We start from the raw sequence: 20,766 nt of genomic DNA, 5'->3' as shown, positions 1-20,766 counted from the left end.
GAATTTAAATATTCAAACTTCACACAGGAAGTGCAACTATCCTGCTGTTTTTATAGGCCTTACAGAAATCAAGCTCTCTCTGAACCTAATGTAGCTTGGCCTTGCTGTCCTGATACGGGCAAAAAGTGCAAGTGCAGGACAACTGGGACGAGCAGGGACAACTTTGGGGAGCTGCCTTGCGCCGGCACCCCCAGGATCCTTGTGCGGGTGAGCACGCATGGCAAAAGCACTGCAGGAGATGGCCAAGATCACCTATGCACTGATAATGAAGAGAACAGGATACTCATTAAAGGAAGCAGCTCTCTGCCTTGAGAGAAACCCTCATTTTTATGGAAAAATATTTTAAAAACTCCAACAGTCAAAACATCCACTGCATCTGCCAAATCTGACGCTACTTGTGTAAGCCAGCAAGCCATAAAAATAAGGGAAACCAGGTTTTATTAAAAAAAATCAGGGGAGTATGTATTCTAGCTTGCCCTGCAACTACTGTAAGTTTTGGGGTTTGTTAGAAGAGCAGAAAGTTTGTTTTCTGATGCAGATTTCTCGAAGGCTGACGGCCAGCCAGGCCCTACTCATCCCGGGCCTCGGCCCCGCCAGGCATGATAACGTATCGCCAAGCGAGCGCCAGCCGGGGTGGAGCACTAATACCAGACAGCTCTTACCCACTTGCTGCTTGTAAACTGCACCAAGTGCTAATACCTCAAAATAAACCCCTGGAAGCCCCCGAAGCCACCAGTGCAGCCTGCGAGGCCTCGGGCGCGGCGCTAGGGCGAGGCCGGGGCTGCGGGGCCGCCTGCCCGCAGGGGCTGAGGGCAACGGTACCGGTCCGCTGGGTTTGTCTGTCGGAAGCACCTGGCACAACCCGTAGCTGCCCCCATCTTTGGGCCACAAGCCAGGGGCAAGCAGCGGCCGGGGGGTCGCTGGCCAGCGCCGCCTGCCCCGCCGGGAGCCCTACCGACAGCGACAGCACGGCGGCTCGGGGCTTAACCGGCAGCGCTGAAGGGACGAAGGGCCCCCCCTTCCCCCCGGCACTGCCGGCAGCGGCACCGCCGACACGAAAATGGGGAAAATTTAAACACCGCCGAGGGCAGCCAAGGGCGCGGCCCGGCCCGGCGGTGCGCAGGGGAGCGGAGCGGAGCGGAGCGGGCCGCCCCCCCCGAGCCGCCTGGCCGCGGCGCCGCCTGCTGCTCCCCCTAGCGCCCGCGCCGCCGCCCCGCCCCGCCCCGCCCCCGGTGACGTGAAGCCCCGCCCCCCGCTCGCCGCTGCCGCCGCGACTTGAGGGCGCGCGCCGAGCACCGCGGCTGCCCCGCGCCAGCGCAGCGCCCAGCGCATCGCTCCGCTCCGCGCCCGGCCCCGGCCGCCGGCGCCTCCCCGCGCCCGGCCCCCGCCACCGGTGGAATTACCGCGGCGGCCGCGCTCCAGCCGGGATCGCCCCTTTTCCGTGCTCCGCAGGTAAGTGCGGGCTGAGCGCTTCCTCCGCGGGAGTTGCGCGGGTCGGGGTGCGGCGCTAGAGGCGGCGGCTGCGGCGGGAAGTTGGGGCACGCCGCGGCCCCGGGGTGCGGGCAGGGCGCTGCGGCGGGAGCGCTCCGCTGGCTGCGCGGCAGGGCGCGCAGGGGCCAGCCCCGCGGGCAGTGCCGGTGCGGCGGGCGCAGCCGGCCCCTGCCCGCCCACCCTCCGGGCGCCCGGGGCGCAGAGCGGCCGCTGCCGGCCCCGCCGGTGCCGTGGCCCAGGCAGGCGGAGCGCCGAGCCGCCTTCCGCGGGGGCGGAGGGAAGCCCGGGGGAACCTGCACAGCAGCGCCGCCGGGCCGGCTCCCCCCGCGCGTCCTGGGACCCCAGCCCCTCATTTTAACGCGGTAAGGGGGGAAACCTTCCTGCCCGGGCCATGCACGGCTCCCCGGGTTAGAGAACACACACACACACACCCCCGCCTTTCTGCATATGTTTAAGTACAATCAAAATCCCAGCGAGAGCGTTTGTGCCCCCTCCCCAGCGCTGCCGCTCCGCACGCACAAAGTCTGCGGGTAGGAGATGGGGGAACAAAATGGTTGCACATACGTTAAGAAGGAATGCAACAGGCCCCATCGCCTCCAACCCGCTCGTGGGGAAGAGCAGCCTCCTGGCATTCGCAAGCTCCTTGCCTAGTTTTATAATCAACTTCGCCGCGGTTTCCAGTTTATTAAGGGACTGGCTGCCCTCGTACGAGCGCAGCAAACGCGTTTATCCATAGCTCGCGAATTACTTCACCCACTTCTTCCTTTGCGCACCTTCATCTCTAGGCTACTCTCACCCCGCGAGCGGTTTCGGCGCTGCGAGGTGTGCCGGAGGCTTTTGTTTTACCAATTTCCCCGAACGCAATTAGGAGCTGTAACTTAGTTGATGAGGCGAAGCCCGAGCGCCGCTACCTCTCCCGGCGCAGCAGCCCCGCTTCTCCGCAGCTGCCCTGCCTGGCAGCAGCTACGCACGGAGCTTCTCCATTTTTTTTTTTTTTTTTTTAAATTTTTCTATTATTATATGGGGGGGGCTCTTTTGGTTCCTGCTGAGTTCCCAGAGGCAGCCCTTTGGCCAGGCAAAGCTCTGCTCTTGCACAGAGAGCTGCCTTTCTGGCTCAGCCCTCCTCTCTTTGAGCTAGCCTCAATTTTAATCTCTCCGCCCGCAGAGGGGTTTGAGCGCAACCCTGGCGCAGCCAGGCAAAGTTGCGAGGAGGAGTGTTGCAAACGCGACGGCGAGTGCATGTAATTAACTAATTCACGGAGTGCTGTTAGCCATGGGTTACTAATTTGGACTGAAGGCAAGTCACTTCCCTTCTTCAAGGGATCAATTCTTGTCAGTTCCCAGAGTACAGCTGACTATTTTCTACACTAGATTTACACCGAAATGCAGAATTACTTTACAATTACATTGGATTCCTGCAAAAGAGCACGTCAGCTGAATCTGTTCTCTTATTGCCACTTAGAAGATTCGTGTTTCGCATTTCCATGCAAATCCTGTATGCAGAGAAAAGTATAGAAAGAAGATGCTGAAAACGCTTCAGTCTTTAAAAAAAAAAATCATCATCCTGACCCCAATTTCCTTGCCTAAAATACACTGCCCAAAAAGATAGAAGCGTCAATTATGCTTACCAGCTATTGCCTGGGGATATGGCGTCTTAATGAACATTTCTTTGAATTAGAGTGAAAAATGCATTTGTCAATTCAAGTGTACAAAGAAAAGAATTACTTGCTTTAAAACAGGAAGATCAGTATGTTTTCCTTGTCAATATATGCCACACATTAGGTCATACTTAAGAGGTTTCAGTGCCCTTCCCTCCTCCCTGAATAAAATAAATAAAAAAAACCCCAAACACCACCCTCGAGTTTCCTTTAATTTATTCCAAAACCATACAATACAGTCCTGTTTAATATCTGTTTTCAAATATTTCATAAACAGAAGATATACCTGGGTTTATAGAAAGCCAGTTATCTTAAAATATACTGAGGTTATTCTAATCCTTCTATTCATGCTGCTATCAAGCTCTTCTATTTTTCCGTCCACATTTAATCACTTCTAAAAGCTGTATTTTTTCCTGCCTTCTGTGCTCCTCCTATATCCCAGAAACAGTGACAACCCTTGGCATGTATTTAAAATGCTAATTATCTTTTTCTTTTCTTTTTGTACATTCATACCGGTTTATTTTAACTGGAAAATGACCAGATAAATACCATAGTTTGTACAGTCAGCCTGGGAAATAAGATTCTGTAGACTCTCTAAAAGAGCGATATTTTTATTTCCCTCCTTTGGAGGCTGCCTTTGTTTTTCTCAACAGGAGACTTTGTTGTAATTAAAGCAGAGAAAACTGGACAGCAGCAAAAAACATCTGACTTGTGGCTCTTAAAAGTACAGGTTTTGTAGCATGTACCACCCCCCAGTGGGCAAAAAACTCTGTAGTAAACTCACAGCCAGCTTTAATCTCCAAATAAAGTGTATACATTTTGCAGCAAGAACAAAATAACTGCATTTCTGGGTTTGAGGTGTTCGGGGTTTTTTTTTTTTCTTTCTTTCTTTCTTCATTTCTCCTTTGTCACCAATTGCTAAAAGTTGAAAGATACTGTCTCAGGCAGTGGTGACTAATCAAAGCAATTGCTGGAGTTTGCAAACTTTGCATTGCAATTATTTGAAGTGGCTTGGGTTGGTGGATGGCCATCTTTGTCTCCTTCTAGCAGGACCCATGTATGCTAATGGCTAGTTATTTCTGAAGAAACTTCCCTAATTACTTCAAAGCACAGGAATACAGAAAAATTAATACGTGATTGCTTACATCTCTTTTTACTAAGCGACCAAATATCACTCAGAGCAGGCATTTTGCAAAGTGTTCAGTAAATGTATCATCACAAACTCTGTTGTTCCTTTCATGAGCTGTAAGAATTAAAGCAATCTTACAGCTGCAAGTTTTTAAAGTCTTATTTTTTGAGGTGCAAGTTTAGTAAGTTGGGAGATGAGCAAACAACTGTTTTAAAAAGGAAAGAAAAAATACTGAAACTTTATCCAGCTTTTAAGTAATGTTTTCACATGCCTAACGTTTTGTGCCAGGAACTCCCTATCAGGTATAATTTCACCTAAACTTGTCAAGAGGGGGAAAAAAAGAATGGATTTTACTTTGAAACAATGGCAGCATTTGTTCCCTATTCTTTTATTTTAAGCATGGGTGAGTTACCTCAGCAGCAGTTCTCAAAAGAAAACCTAAGAAGCCCTAATTGGCTAAACTCAAAGACCACTAAAACACAACAAAAAAAGGCATTGCAAAACACTCCCCCTCAAAGTGCTTTTTTAACATGCAACTTTTGCAGAAGCAGAGTAATCAAAACAAGAGAGAGTAGGAATAGCACAATAGCCTGAATCTTTTCAACCTAGCCTCTTCAAAACTAGGAAAGGTTTTAGAAGTAAACTTCAGAAGGGAACAACTCCTAGTTCATTTCCATCCTCTACTCAAATACTGGTTTGGCTTATCCTAGGCATGGAGTCAAGCTTTTACTGAGAATCCATTTTAAGTCAGATTCACTTGTATTTGAGGGGAAAATCACATTAAAAAATTCATTTTTTTAAGACACTTGAGTTCAAACCGGGAAGACTAAAGCAATACTATATTCAACTACAGCACAAGAAGGGGGGAGGCACATTTTCTACAAGTAAATGGGGGGGGGGGGGGGGAACCCAAAACAAATTTCACCAAAGCACTCTCGCTTTAACAAACTCCTTTGCATTCTTTACCCCTTGGAAAGACAGCGAGAGGAACTTCTGCTTGCCTAGCACCAAACAAAAGACTGGGGCACCTTCCTGAAATATGATGATCGTGGAAATTGCAGCTCCTAGACAGGGTGCTTAGAAAGCATTTTGCTGTCACGATCAACTTAACTCTGAGTAACACACTTAAAGAAAACAAAGTATGGGCATTGTTTTAAGTGTAGGTTAGCACTGTGGAACTACTTTAAAAAAAAAAAAAAAAAAAACCACCAAAAAACCCTCACAACACGGTGAAGTTATTTAAGAGGCAGCATGACCTTCGTAAGCTAAACTGGCAATATATGCAGTAGAGAAATTTCACAAGTATTTTAAAAACTAAGCACATCTTACATTTCTGATAAATTCCAGATGCTAAACAAATACATTTGTAATTCTGGAATATATGTACACTGATTAAGCAAAATTGTTAGGCTTATCAAGTCTGTATATTCTAACGTTACCTGCAACTCATACTGTTGTAATTTATAATCTAAAAATACTGGGTTGTTTCCCTTCCCCCTGTTACTTTGATGGTTAGAAAGAAGCTGCTGAACTACCAGAGTTCCTGCCGGAGAACACAGAGGTGGATTAGAAATTCAAATAAGCATTGTGTGACCTCGAGTGAGGCAGGTCTTTATTTTATTCACATTTTATCACAGCTTAGAAAGAAAAGATTTCCCTGGCACCATTTGTAGGAAAAGTCCCAACTTTTCAAGTATACAATTTTTATTTTTTCTCTTTTTTTTGCTATTGACAGGGAGTGCAGCAGGACTCCACACCTCATAGTAAATACAGGAAAAATATGCCAAAGAACACCACTGTATAGTGCAAATTACTTTGAATATTTTAAAATAAGATGTCCCCCTGCTTAGCTGTACCACAGCAATAAATACACGTGCAAGGCTCACGCGTTACCGCTATCTGTAGTAATATGCTTGCTTACACAATGTCCAGGGAAAAGTAATTTAACCATGTAGTTCAGCAAAGTTCATGAAAACATTCAACTTGGAATAAAGATAAGCAAAAAAGCTGCTGCTCAGTTGTTCTGACATTACTTACCAAACCTCCCCTCTCCATCATTTTTGCATTTAAAAATTAAATTTAGCACACACTTCCTAAAATCTGCTCTGCTCAAAAGTAATGACTTCTTTCAAAACCATGTGTCCATGAAGCCTCCCAGTTTGATGTTGCAGAAACCTGGACACAGTGTCTGTGCCAGTGGGGGTCACTTTTTCTTTTCATCCTGCCGGATCAGCTATAATGACTTGATGTCAGGGAATATTTAGAGACAGCTCAAGAAGGGGAAGGTTGGAGCATGGCAGCAGGATTCCCTTCTTCTCTGAAGACAGATCACTGGAGCCTTTGATATGCAAAAACATTGTTTTCAGCTATGGCTTGAGATATAAAAGGGAAGTGTGAGATACCAAACAATCAAGACCTGAAGAAAACTATTCTAAGTTTAGAAAAGGGAGTGGGGGGTATAGCCTTAATCCACATTTTTGAAACAGTGTCATCTTCTCCAAAGAGACCTGCTTTTATTTTTCTCTCTCTTGTTATCATGTAATTTTGAGAGAAGGGATAAAAAAATTCCAAGAACTTAATGAGCTTTAGTGCTTTCATTTCAATCCTACACATTACTGCTATTATAATAGCGGCAATAAATGAAGGAATGATTATCAAATGGAGCAAAGAGGAAACAGTTTATATGCTAGAAAGGTAAAACAAATGAACTTACTTTCTCATAGATGTATATATCTATAATGTATGCATACTAGAGCCTCTGTTTTGCTTAATACTAACATGGTTTTTACAGGTCTAAAGAATCTAAAGAAAATTTGTTTGCTTGTGTTTTTTTAAGTACTTAAAAGTTACTGTAACCTTCGAAGGCCTAACTAAGCAATTTATATTCCCACTTTACAATATACTTCCAGAAACTATGTTCTATCACAACTTCAGATTAGTTCCTAAGAGATACCATTTTTTCTACAGCTGTTAAACAACTGTTTATTTCAAAGTTTCAGGAATAGAGCCTGGACCTCTTTCTCAAACACTTCAGTAATAAGACCAAGAAAACTGCACACTGGAAGAACACGAAGCCTTTTTGTTCCACTGTCTGATGATTGCATAATTTGCCCAAATTACATAAGCTATCAAAAATATGCATTCCCTTATGTTCTAATACGTAGCCACGCAGATTGAGTTTTCCCCATAAATAAAACATACGTTAAAATACTTCCTTATGCCACAGTGGGGGTCACTCATTCTAAGTTACTATTTTCTTTAGAGAACTGCAGAAAACAAGGGTCAAAAACAAAGCTCAGATGAGTCTGAAAGCAGCATTAAGAGAGAAGAGACTTTACCATTCCCTCACTAGACAGTCACACCGGGCTTTCGTTTTTGGTTTGGTGGTTTTTTTTTTAATGGTCAACATTTTTCTATGAAGAAGAGTGGCATAGTTTGTATCTATGTCAGTCATTTTGTATCACTGCATATATCCTCTTGCTATAGGAGTATTACTGATCTATTTCATGATGAATCTGCTTCAGATTGTGGGACACAAGAGTTTAAAACAGAGACTGTCTGTTAAGGTCTCATATTTTATAACGGACCAGAAGCTACTGGTTAAGCTCGTGAGGCAGGCAGCTCAGCAAGCGTTACTCAGCATGCTGTTTCTTCCTAGCATTTCAGTTCTGGAGACTCTGCTCAGTTCTCTGGACAACATGCAGTCACCAAACAGAGAAGCAAGTAAACGTTAAGGACATTTTAATTTCAGATTTAACCGCTTTTATTTCAGACATACTAGGTGCTCTTAGGGAACACAGACTTGATATCTCACTGGATACTTTCTAAAATAGTGACATGAAGTAGCCCAGATTAAAAATACCATCCAAAAATAACCAAATAATTACAGTTATTCAAGTAAGAGGAAAAATATTTTCAGTCTTGGCTGTTACTATGTTGAAATTAGAATAATCAGATTAAATGCCAGTCTAATAACCAATTCTACTGTGTGCAAAGTGACAGATACAAACAATAGCTTAGAAGTTCAGACCACAAACGAAGCACATTTAATGGACAAAACTCACATATGAATCAGTTGTCAAAGAGTTGATACAGATGCCTAGCTGGTCCCCAATTCTGAATCAGCACATTGCAAATGTGAAATATTTAGCAAAAACATTTCCCCTTTCATCCAGTAACTACCGAATGGTAATTGCTCTCTTTACATTTAAAAACCAAGGAGATGACCATTATCTATCTTCGTTTACCAAGAACACAAAGCAAGCAACCATTCTGGCCTCCTCCAAGGAGGCAGGACTGGCATTTGTAATCAGGTGGGAAACATCATTTAGGAATACTTTGTTGCTGTCTGTCAATTCAGGTTTACTTTTATTTTGTAATTGAAAAAGGAAAATACAGTTCCAGCAAAACCTTTTCTTAAACAGCTCTGTATTTTGCTGAAATACCAATACTTTGGGAAAACAAAATATGCTAGTCATGTATGCAATAAGCATAGCATGAGTTACATAGGGTATAAAACCCAACTGAATACTAGTTGTTATTAATTCCAATTTTTGTGTTTGTTTTTACCTTTGCAGGAAACTAAGAGTTCAAGGGAAGCTTTAAAAGGGGACTTTTCTGGGAAGCAGATCATATTTTTGTGGGTTTTTTTTTAATGAAGAAAATCATCTGAATTGCCTGACATTTCTACGGTAGAGTAAATTGCATTCTTGCAGCGCAAGAGGAATTCTTTCCTGCATTACAAATTTGGAAGAAGCATTAAAAAGTGAGAGTCGGAAAATGGTTCTGTCAAGGAGGTGTGGATGTATCAGGATGTAGCTACTGTACAAAGATTGCACTTGGATAATTCTGGACAGGAAAAAGCAGCCCCATTCCTGTCCTCCTGAAGAGGCTACCATCCTTCAAGCCTCAGCATAATGAATAGTTTCCATCACGCAGCGCTGCAGTTACCACCTCTGACTACTACGCTGCACAGAAGAGTTTGTAAGAGTTACAAAGAAAGTAATTCCTGCTAAAGGCATTAAACCAAACAAAAGAGGCTCTTCATTCACTGACTTTACATGAGGACAAAACCAGAGGCAAGCTGAAGCTTTTCTATGCCCCAGCCTGGTGTGCTTATGTACCATGATAAATCTTGGTTGGAATGCTCATTGAGTATCGTGCCAGGAGCCAGGAAACCCACACCACCGAGAAGGACCGTCTGAGTAAACACCGTTGAGGAAAAAAAAAAAAAACCCCACAGCTCCATGGAGTAAACTGTAAGAGTGACTCACAAGGCATTCCTTCACTGGATATCCTCAAGCACAAAATTTACTCATACCTTTAAATACGGTAGGATCAATATTAATTTATTTTCCTTTTTGTGCCTCAGAGAATAAAGTTCAATTAATATATGAACCCACAAGAGAAAAGGTCATGACACCGCTTAATGCATAGGTCATCTTGCAGAAGTTCTCACAACCCTAATTACAATGGTAATTGAATTATGTTGTCTTAAAAGCTATAAAAATGCTAATTGCTTGAGCTCAATATACAAACACACTACCAATGCTAAGTACAATTCCAGTCTCAAGAGTTAATTTATATTATCCTGCCCTGCACAGTTTGAACTAATAAGATGGGAAAATGTGGTTAAACCTGCCAATAGTCTCTTATTAGTGTACTGCTTAGTAAGACGACTTTTGAGAATGACAAATATTTAAACATGAAATTAAGCATGTAATGAAATATTCCATCCAGTCAACTAGAAAGCCATCGCTCTACCGGACACATCAGGTTTTAGCTACCTACCAATTACAACTTTTACCTTTCTAAACATTCCAGCTCAAAACCCAAGAAAAGTAGACTGCAGAAGTGGTAGGATACACAATATGATGTTGAGCGCACTGAAAACCTTGGAAAAAAAGTCCTTAACTGGCCCTTGCTCTTTTGACTGTATTTTATGCTTTGCCATTAGGACTTTTTTGAACCCGCAAAATAGCTACCGCTAAACTTGTGGGTTTGGTAAGGGTTTATAGTTCACTTAAGGGCTCCTGAGGCAGTTAGCTGGCTTAGGAATCACTTCTTATCTTTCAGATACAGAATGATTTACTTGAACTGTGGTCTAACTCCAGCTCTGTATTTACGTGGTATCTGCAGACAGAGATTGTCTCTGCATGTGAAATGTGAAGCAATCCTTAGAAAGACCCTTCTTGCTTAAGCAAAACAATTCGCAGATTAGACATACTTGATTGTACATTTTCAATTACTATGCACAGTAACCTATTAATGAATCAGTACATGAAGCGGTACAATTACTGATGTAAGGAAAAGAAAGTAAACCGTGTCTACGGGCTTGATTTTTGGTATAATACATGTGTTTCAGATGTCTTCTGTAATGTTGAAGTTGAATTTTCATTGCAGTTTCTTCACTGATGATCTGGATAATTTTGTTTGTTTGGTTTTTTTAGATTGTTGAAGATCAGAACTGTATACAAATCTCATCATTCCTGACCATGATTAGTGTAACCTGGAGCATCTTCCTAGTTTGGACTAAAATAGGGCTGTTACTTGACATGGCACCTTATTCTGTTAGTGCCAAACCATGCCCTTCAGTATGTCGCTGTGATGTGGGTTTCATATATTGTAATGATCGCGATTTGACGTCTATTCCTACAGGAATCCCAGAGGATGCTACTACCCTCTTCCTTCAGAACAATCAAATAAATAATGCTGGGATTCCTTCAGAACTGAAGAACTTGCTTAGGGTGGAAAGAATATATTTATACCACAACAGCCTAGATGAATTCCCCACTAACCTCCCTAAGTACGTTAAGGAACTGCATTTGCAGGAGAATAATATAAGGACCATTACTTATGATTCGCTTTCACAAATTCCTTATCTGGAAGAACTGCATTTGGATGATAATTCCGTTTCCGCTGTTAGCATCGAGGATGGAGCTTTCCGGGACAACATCTATCTCAGACTTCTTTTTCTCTCTCGAAATCACCTTAGCACCATTCCCTGGGGTTTGCCTAAAACGATAGAAGAGCTACGCTTGGATGATAATCGTATTTCCACGATTTCAGAGCTGTCCCTTCAAGACCTTACAAATCTAAAACGTCTTGTTTTAGACGGAAATCTTCTCAATAATCATGGATTAGGAGACAAAGTGTTCATGAATCTTGTCAATCTTACAGAACTGTCATTGGTCCGCAATTCGCTCACAGCCGCACCTGTAAATTTGCCAGGAACAAACCTAAGAAGGCTTTATCTTCAAGAAAACCACATCAACCGTGTGCCACCCAATGCTTTCTCTTACTTAAGGCAGTTGTATCGGCTAGATATGTCCAACAACAATCTTAGCAATTTACCTCAGGGTGTCTTTGATGATCTGGACAACATCACTCAGCTTTTTCTTCGCAACAACCCTTGGCACTGTGGGTGCAAAATGAAATGGGTACGTGACTGGTTACAGTCGTTGCCTTTAAAAGTTAATGTACGTGGACTGATGTGTCAGGCACCAGAAAAAGTACGTGGAATGGCTATCAAAGACCTCAACGCAGAACTATTTGATTGTAAGGACAACGGCATGATAAGCACCATCCAAATCACTACTGCGGTACCAAACACATTATACCCAGCGCAGGGGCACTGGCCAGTTTCTGTCACCAAACAACCAGACATCAAAACTCCCAACCTAAATAAAAACTACAGAACCACAGCAAGCCCAGTACGCAAAATCATTACAATATTTGTGAAATCCGTAAGCACGGAAACTATTCACATCTCCTGGAAAGTTGCACTGCCAATGACAGCTTTAAGGCTGAGCTGGCTCAAGATGGGTCACAGCCCCGCCTTTGGATCTATAACCGAAACGATAGTTACAGGCGACAGAAACGACTATTTGCTCACGGCTCTTGAACCAGAATCGCCATACCGTGTATGCATGGTTCCCATGGAAACCAGCAACATCTATCTCTCCGACGAAACGCCTGAATGCATCGAGACTGAGACAGCGCCTCTTAAAATGTACAACCCTACCACCACCCTCAATCGGGAGCAAGAGAAAGAACCTTACAAAAACTCCAGCTTGCCCTTAGCTGCCATCATCGGTGGCGCGGTGGCGCTGGTGGCCATAGCGCTGCTAGCCCTGGTCTGCTGGTACGTCCACAGAAACGGGTCCCTGTTCTCCCGGAACTGCGCCTACAGCAAGGGACGCCGGAGAAAAGATGACTACGCCGAAGCGGGAACCAAGAAGGATAATTCCATCCTAGAAATCAGGGAGACTTCTTTCCAGATGATACCAATAACCAACGACCAAGTGTCCAAGGAGGAATTTGTAATACACACCATTTTCCCACCTAATGGCATGAATCTGTACAAGAACAGCCACAGTGAAAGCAGTAGTAACAGGAGCTACAGAGACAGTGGTATTCCAGATTCAGATCATTCACACTCATGATACTGAAGGACATGAAAGACTGGTTTGGGTTTTGTTGGTTTTTTTGGTTTTGTTTCGTTTTTTAAAGAAAACAAGAAAAGACTGACTTAACAGTTGCTGTTCTACTGCAAAACACTGGAGTAAAAGACTGACAAAGCAATGTACTGTACATTTGCCATATAATTTATATTTAAGAACTTTTTATTAAAAGTTTCAAATTTCAGGCTACTGCTGCGATTAATGTAGTGGGGATACCTGACCACAATTCTATATTTTAGTATTTTTTAGTAATTTGTACTGTATTTTCCTTGCTAATATTGAAGTTACAGACCATTTAACTTTTGTGTTCTACTGAGTAAGATGACTTGTTGACTGTGAAAGTGAATTTTCTTGCCGTGTTGAGCAGTCAGAGCATTCATCTGAGATCCTTGTAAGTGTAAGCACAGGCCATTTTTCACTTTGGTATCAATAAAATAATGTTGAACCTGGCAAATCAGGAAGATCAAGAAGTGGTTGCAAAAACTCAATAGAACTTTAAATGTTGGGTCCGCTGAATCTGTAAACCACAACAATATTCAATAAACAAAAACGCGTGTAGTAATGGGCAATATCAGCTGTCTGGATATATCCATTCAACGATGGTAAAATCCAGTTTAAAAGAAAATAATCAAATTGATGACATGCATGAGACTGAAGCTTTTGACACGTGTGAAAAAAGTAATTGATCCCTGGAAGAAAGCCTAATCAAATTCCTAATAAGGAAATTTTAAAAAATGCACTAGGCTCTACAAACCAAGAGGATAGATACAGTTTTGGTATAGATTTGTGGTTATCAAAGCCAGAGGTCTGCTTATTACAGGGAAAACGTTGATGTATGGTCACAGGCATTTGGGAAGCTAAGGCAGGAGGACAGATACAACGTTTAGAAACTGCTTTGAACAAAAAAAGGGCTGAAAGTGCAGTTTCACAAGGAAAAAAGAGCAGGACAAAAAAAAAATAATACAAGCAAGGTCTCAAAAACTTTAGTCACAAAGGTAAGCAGACAATTGGTGAATACAACTTTTTTTAAACTCAAACAGTATACAGGTATGCATTCAGTATACTGCCATTACAGTCAGGAATACTGCCCATTACTGTCGCAGTTTTCCAGAAATTCCTTGATAAATCTGTAAGGTAACATGTTTCTGTTTCTGCCTTCCTACTGAACTATGGGCTGTTTCATGTTTAAACCCCAAGCTGCTCTTTGTTGCCATAATCACTTGTTTCTTCAACTAAAAAACCAAAGTGCTTTGTATGCCCTTTGGCCAGTCCTGTGTGTGCCTTGATCCAATGCTACATGTATCAAGCTTTTAAAAACTAAAAAAAATACCAAACAAAAAAAAAAACACAAAAAACCCTGGAAAAAATAAAATACCCACTTTTTCATACATAACTTATCTAAGAAAAATACTGGTTTTATTGATGAATAAAGTTGAAAAATTAGTTCAAAATAATGCTGTACCTCTGCAGTGCACTGATAGGAAACCCATTCAGAACCTACTACTTCGCAGGTCATGAGCTTCACCTTTTTCTTTGTTCTGTTTGACAGCGTTACACTTGCAGGATTTCTTCATTATTAATTACTGGAAAACAAGTTTTCATAACTTTGAAGTGTGTGAACAATGAAAGGGAGGGAAGGCATGGAGTTACAACCCCCAGAGATACAATTTTTTTCAACAGAAACAGCAAATAAAAATACTTAATATTTTGGACAGTATCTCACACAAGAAGAAACGTATACCAAATGCAATTCTATTTTAAGAGAACTTGAGCGGTTCTTGCCCTGTCCTTTCCCCTAAAAGTGGTAAAGGATGGAAGACCGCAAGAAAAAAAGCGACCAACACGGAGACCGATGGTTTCAGCAGTCAGCCTGCAAACAGCTCTGCCAGCAACCCATCTAACTGTGCAGACCCAAAATGTCCAGTAATACGCAGCTCTCTCCATCCTCATTTTCCAGATGTGCCCAGGGAAAGTCCTCTACAAACTCCCTGTGCCACAGTACTGCTTCCTCAACCTCACCTTCAAAAACGCCTCCTGCAGTTCCTGAGCAGTGGAGGAGTCCCAGATGGAGAAGCAGCGCTGTGCTTCCCTCCCAACCTCAAACAAATCCCATCTTCACACAGAGCACTGATTGGATCCACCGTGCCAAAAGTGACAGGAAGGGGCACGTTACGCTAAACAACTGTGTGCTCCGCTCAGTGCAATGCACTAAACAAGACTATTTTGCTCTCTTTTTCCCATCAGATACAAATCTAGGGAAGGGCAAGAAAGCCAAGACTGAGCACATTGAGCCTCATCACGTTCTTCTGCAGAAGGCTTCCCGAGTGGTATGCGGGAAAGAAAAACCACCACAGATGGAGCAGGCAGAGCTGGTTTTCATCCGAGCTAGCGTATAGGGACCTCATATTGGAGATACATTTAATGGCTAGATCGCTGGCAATAGATTACAAGTTCTTTGCCATCAGGTCTCTGGTAACAAATTAAATAGGTTTTGCTGAATTTTCAAGCTATTTACATGAAAAACTCTCTCCTAGGTGACTCCAAATTTGTGTTGTGAAAAGGATAATGAAATAACACTGGGTGAGTACCCTCCTGTGCCTCTTCCAAGGCACCTGAGCCGCAGGCAGCCTGGTAATGGTACATCTGCTGTGCATCTCGGGTGATGCCATACAAAGGTCACATACGGGCTATAAAAACATCGCCATTTGAGGAGGAGATAACTGTATATGAAACTTAAATACGAGGACTTTTCATGTGAAATCTATGTACTGTGAGGTAGTAGTATGCAAATCCAAAACAACTTCAACAAGCTGGCCCAGTTGTTCCCAGTTCACCTGCACTAGAAAGAGTGAAAACCTGGCCAAGGGATTCTGTCTTCTGCAGAGCGCCCGGCCAGGTTTGCAGGGAGAGCTGGTGCCTTCCTGCCACAGTTGGTGTCGATGGAAGAAATGGCACATCCATGCATATAACATCTTCCTTAGGTTCTACAGCAACTTTCACGTGACGTGCATAATACTCAGAATGTGGCAAATGAAAGGCTGCTTTCAAAGTAAACTCTGGGTTGGTTTTTTTTTCCTTTGGATACTTACATAAATTTCTATTCTGCTCCATGTCACGCCCATCTCTTCAAGACTTCTGCTTACCATAGCCTGCAGTAACAGCATGCAGTGCTCTCTAGCACCATGCATAAATCTGTTCTATTAGACAGTTATATACATAGGGAAATCGGATTACTACACTGAGCAGTTTACTCAACACATCTATCAAAATAACATTAATCCACATAAAACTTCTCTCAAGTAATTTTCTAATTCCATGTTATTTCATGTACGGTTCAATATTTAATAGTGAAGCGAGGAGTGGATTTTTTTTCAGTGTTGTCTAAGCCTTTGTGCAGGGTTAATTTAATCGGTATATTCCATATTAAAATACTATGCCAAGTATCTTTTACATTCTTTATCGGGGGATCACCTCTTAATTTTTATTTATATTGCGACCCTGAATTGCTCACAGTTCTGTTTTTACCTGAAAGCTGACTCACAAAAACCTAAACCTGGTACTTCGGAAACCATAATAATTTTGTCTTTTCAGTCAGAACTGAATTTGCTTGATTTATAAGCTATTATTTCCTAGCTTTGTACAACAGCCTCAAATGCAACAACTGTTGGGGTTTTTGTTGTTGTGGTTTTTTGTGTTGTTGGGTTTTTTTGTGGGGTTTTGGGGTTTGTTTTGTTTTGTTTTTGTTTTCTCCTGGCTTTAACAGTACCAAATTCAAAGTATTATGGTCTTGGAACACAGTTACCATTTCTTCTGCTAATGCACTAGCTAGCATGCAAGCTATATTGTGCCAATGCTGTACATATTGAATGTAGAGCAGCAAATGCAATAAAGCAAGAGCAAAAGTAATAAAGCCTTATTTGCTATTAAAATAATTTACTGATGACATAACTCACTAAAGCATGTATATAGACTTCTCTACTAAGTAAGAGAATGCAATTTTGCATATTCACCTGCAGCTGAAATTGGATAAAATCTTCAAATGTGAGCTGGCAGATGCCATTTGCCTGGATTTATCCAAACCACGTTTGTTTGGGATACTTTTGGATGGAACCGTAATTCACATGGATACCCCCTGCTTCCAAAACACCTTAATCTTGCTTCCAAATCCATGTATTGTTTCCGCATCACCTTGTGACTGATCTTTGTTTAATTAACTGTTTCTTTACTCATACCAGCATAACAAAAGCTTCAAGCCACAAGCCAGCACTTACGACCAATGAAGTTTTGTTTGTTTTTTTAAAAAGCATAAAGTCACTGGGGACTTTCTTCTTCCAAACTAGCCCAGAGTGGTTCAGCCAGAAAGGAAAAGCCCACTGACTGCATTCAGATGTGAAAAAATTACACTTTTTTTTGCAAATGTATTTAATTTTGGGGGTGGTGGAGAAGGAGTTCTACCCTTGCAATGAAATTATAGCCCTTTGAAACACTCTGAAGGTACAACCACGACACAGGTATCAGATTCTGGACACAGTTGCTTTGAAAGTTTTTTCTTTTGGTAAATGTGTGTTTGGTTTAATTTTAATAGTTCCTGCTCTAAAAAAAAAAAAATATCTATAGATAAAACCATACAAAGAACATGGATCTCTCCAAGAGTGACAGAGCATCTAGCTCAAAACAAACATCACCTGCATTTTACCAGCACTGGACATCAAGCAAGATACTCATTTTAAGGTAGTCTTTAAGTGACAACTAAGAAACATTCCTGCCCCACGGGGAAACCAAAACACTTCAACAAAATGGGTGTTAAAAGAAATAACCAACCTCTGGGTTATTGGTGGTCTAAGGCAAAGGCATGCAACACACATTTTGGAAACTGAACAAATGTCCATCACGCACAGACATGGTAAATGTCCTGCACCTGAAACCTGCTGGCCAGAAACACGGAATTGTATTACCCAACTCAACTGCTTTTCTGAGCCCATTTGTGTTTCCTTAGGATGAAAACGTAGTGGAGTCACAGTATAAAACCCCTCAAGATTAATGACATGAACCGAAAACACTTTTTGAAATCTGAAGCTGGACCTTCTAAGCTTAGCAAGAACACTCATAAATAAGTTATAAAAATAGAAGCGTCTTAATAGGGCTAATTAAATAATCTGACTTGTTCAAGCTGGTTGATAGTGTTCATATAGGCTGCTACTCTGTCCTGAACAGCCCTCTTAAGTAATCAGAGAAAGGGAGGAGATCATAGGCAAGTGCTAGTGCGCACTCCCGTCCCCTTGCTGAGCTTAAGGAATATCTATCTATAGACGCAGCCGTGGAAGGTTTAATTGTTCAAAATCAAGAGACTGCATGATGCTCTCTAATCATTAACTGTGGGAACATCATTTACAAAAGGATGAAATTATTTGCATATTATGCATAATTTAACTTCTTAAATTTATGCAAAATATTTAAAAAATCATTTCTATTAGAAATGCACATACGATTTATGTAATACTGATTTCCTCCAGTGGTATTAGTCCCTGATAAATGCCTACTAGGCAACTAGCTTTCCACATGAAAACAGGCGGGTTTTTTGGGATGTGGGGATTGGTTTTGTTTAGTTTAGGGTTTCTTCTTGTCTCAGTTTTTGTAATTGAAGAGGCATAAATAATTTCACTCCAAGTCTTTCAGTTTTCATTGGATGCAAAAGTTGACAATTTCAAGTGAATGCCTATCTCACATCAACACATATTTAAGGCAGGTGCTGGTGTGGTTAAAGATCTCCCCACAAACTCCTTTCCCATCTCTCCTCACAGTACCGCTTTTCCAGGATTTTAACTTCAAGTCTTGCCTCTGTTGCAAGGATTGCGCTAGGTTAGCGAGATCAGTCAGTTTTCACCACCGTAAGAGCCTATTCAAAATTTGGGACTTTTTTTATTTTGAGATGCACATGAGCAGCGGTATTTACGTATGCAGTTAGGGACCAGAAGCAGAAATCTTTCAGGCTGGGTAACACACAGCAGGCCACATCAAATCTAAGCCTTTATCCAACTGAGCCTGCTATATTAATATCATTTCCTTAACTACTGTAACAAGCATTAGAGCTAAGACAGTAAAAGAACATGTCCTTACCTTACATACCATCTTAGACTACTACTCTGTATGTGTAAAGTGGAATTTATTTGGCTTCCTTAAACTTGTGCTGTTTTTCCATGGAGTAAATGGCAAAGTAAATAAATAAAAGATTTTAGAAAAGGCAAAACCCTTCAACCCAGGAATGCTGACGTTCTGACAAAGCAAAGGATTTAATAAGTCACATTGTAACTGGAGAAGTACATGCAAAACCCAAGCCTGTATAAACCCTATGCACTTTTCAATTGTGTGCATTGTATGTTCACCCCCTATTTAAGCTACATCAATTAGAAACAAAAGTTACTTGCATTGCACTGCTCTAACAGGAAATAAACTAGAAACAGTCTATTTTTATTTTCTACACAGTTTGAACAATGATGTAAAAATGTGGACAAGTACAGAAACTGGGGGGGTTTGTTTACCTGGTTACAATAACCTTCCCAAGAAAGGTTGAAGGCACTTAACGTTTGAAGCCTGACAGAATATTTTACTGCCCATAAGGAATATGAGCTCATTAACAGAAAGCAAGCCATATACAGGGAAAGTGCTAGCCCAGCAAGTAAACATATTTTAGGGTATTAGCTGATAATGCAGAACGTCTGTGCCTAATGTCTTTAAAGTAATTATTTTACTCTAAGAAGTCATTAATGGCATGTTACCTACTTCATCCACTAAAAACCTTTTCATTTCTCCCCGATACAGAAATGGCATACAGAATACCAAAATACAAAATAAGAAAAAACCCCATGGTATTCCCAGATCTTGGAAGTTGTTTCGGTTGCTGAAATTCAGCCAAAGTGAAAAGTCAGGTACAGGAGAATACTACCGGGGCAGCTGAATTGCTGTCCTCATGCAATTTCTTTACATAAATGCAAAAAAGGCAGTGCTGGCAGCGACAGAACTGCAGGTAGGACCTCGGGCAGTTCAACCATGGCCATCTCAGACAGACCCCTCAGCTCTCCCATGTAAGTGTCTTGCTGCTTTTGACTACAAGAAAATTTTTGTCAGTACTTTACGGGGTCGAGAAGGTTGAGCACTAGCAGGACCATAACTACCTCTAAGGTCTTCTTTCCTTTCTTTCTTCTTTTTTTTCTTTTTTTTTTTTTTTTTTTAAATTAAGTTCATTGAGACAGTTTGTTCGGTAAACACGACCGTCTTGCATGTAAAAACCTCTTCACTGCTAATCATACTTGCTGATACATACTGGAATAGTGCTAAACCCTCCTTGAAGAGTTTGCAATTAAATCCAAGGTAGGCACACCACAAATTATTTACCAACTGCTTTCAGTGCTGCTGCTTTCCTCTGGCCCATATTGGCACTTAGAAGTTCAAATAAACAAGGTCAATTAAAGAGAATTTTGGGGGAGAGGTGCAACACCACAAAATAACATTTCCACTACCAAAAATTGAATTATACTGAAAATAAGAATAACTACGTGCTTTATCATAGCTTATATGTATCTCTAAGTGCTCAGGTCTTTCTCATTATCTGCTGGCCTGGAGACCCAACAGCTGACAGGGCTGCACTGATCAGTGTCCCTTGGGTGCAGACAGGCATTAAGAGTAGCCAAATGCACCTAAACAACAGCAACAGGGACTGGTTTTGTCCAAAAAAAAAAAAAAAAAAAAAAATTGTCTCAAACTGTTGGTTTTCTCCAAAAAGTTTTGTTCCAAACTCTGAAATCTATTCCTATCCTATGCTACATTTCAAAAAACCAAGCAAACAAACAAAAAAAAACCAAACAAAAAAAACACCCAAAGAACAAACGACATAGCTTTCAAGCATGGGTGATATGACATAATGCCCAGTTTACCTGTAAAATAAAATTTTAAAGTTTTGTCTAATTGAATTCATACCCAATGCTAGCTGTCATGAGTACATTTTAATTAAGTCCCCATCACCCCCCTC

At 41.8% G+C, this 20,766-nt stretch overlaps 2 protein-coding genes across 5 annotated transcripts in view; one reads left to right on the top strand and one right to left on the bottom strand.

Annotated features, from left to right (window-relative positions):
- Positions 1–20,766, bottom strand: part of MACROD2 (mono-ADP ribosylhydrolase 2) — an 892,531-nt gene that overhangs the window by 773,155 nt on the left and 98,610 nt on the right. The gene's annotated exons all lie outside the window — the stretch shown is intronic.
- FLRT3 (fibronectin leucine rich transmembrane protein 3) lies at positions 1,252–17,297 on the top strand. Of its 2 annotated transcripts, XM_055726158.1 has the most exons (3): positions 1,252–1,452; positions 8,856–9,609; positions 10,728–17,297. In XM_055726158.1, exon 3 carries the CDS (start codon positions 10,773–10,775, stop codon positions 12,720–12,722), a length of 1,950 nt encoding a protein of 649 aa, XP_055582133.1. In that variant the 5' UTR covers positions 1,252–1,452; positions 8,856–9,609; positions 10,728–10,772; the 3' UTR covers positions 12,723–17,297. The 2 variants fall into 2 exon arrangements, with proteins under 2 accessions (XP_055582133.1, XP_005445651.1); XM_005445594.4 differs by lacking the exon at positions 1,252–1,452 and having other exon boundaries at positions 8,513–9,609.

The sequence above is a fragment of the Falco cherrug genome, chromosome 13 (assembly GCF_023634085.1).
Source record: "Falco cherrug isolate bFalChe1 chromosome 13, bFalChe1.pri, whole genome shotgun sequence".
Lineage (NCBI taxonomy): Eukaryota > Metazoa > Chordata > Aves > Falconiformes > Falconidae > Falco > Falco cherrug.
Note: the sequence above shows the minus strand (reverse complement) of the source record. Positions and strands in the feature narration are given on the sequence as shown.

Excerpts from the sequence above, each read along its gene's own strand:
- FLRT3 (XM_055726158.1), top strand. The coding sequence starts at position 10,773 with ATGATTAGTGTAACCTGGAGCATCTTCCTAGTTTGGACTAAAATAGGG.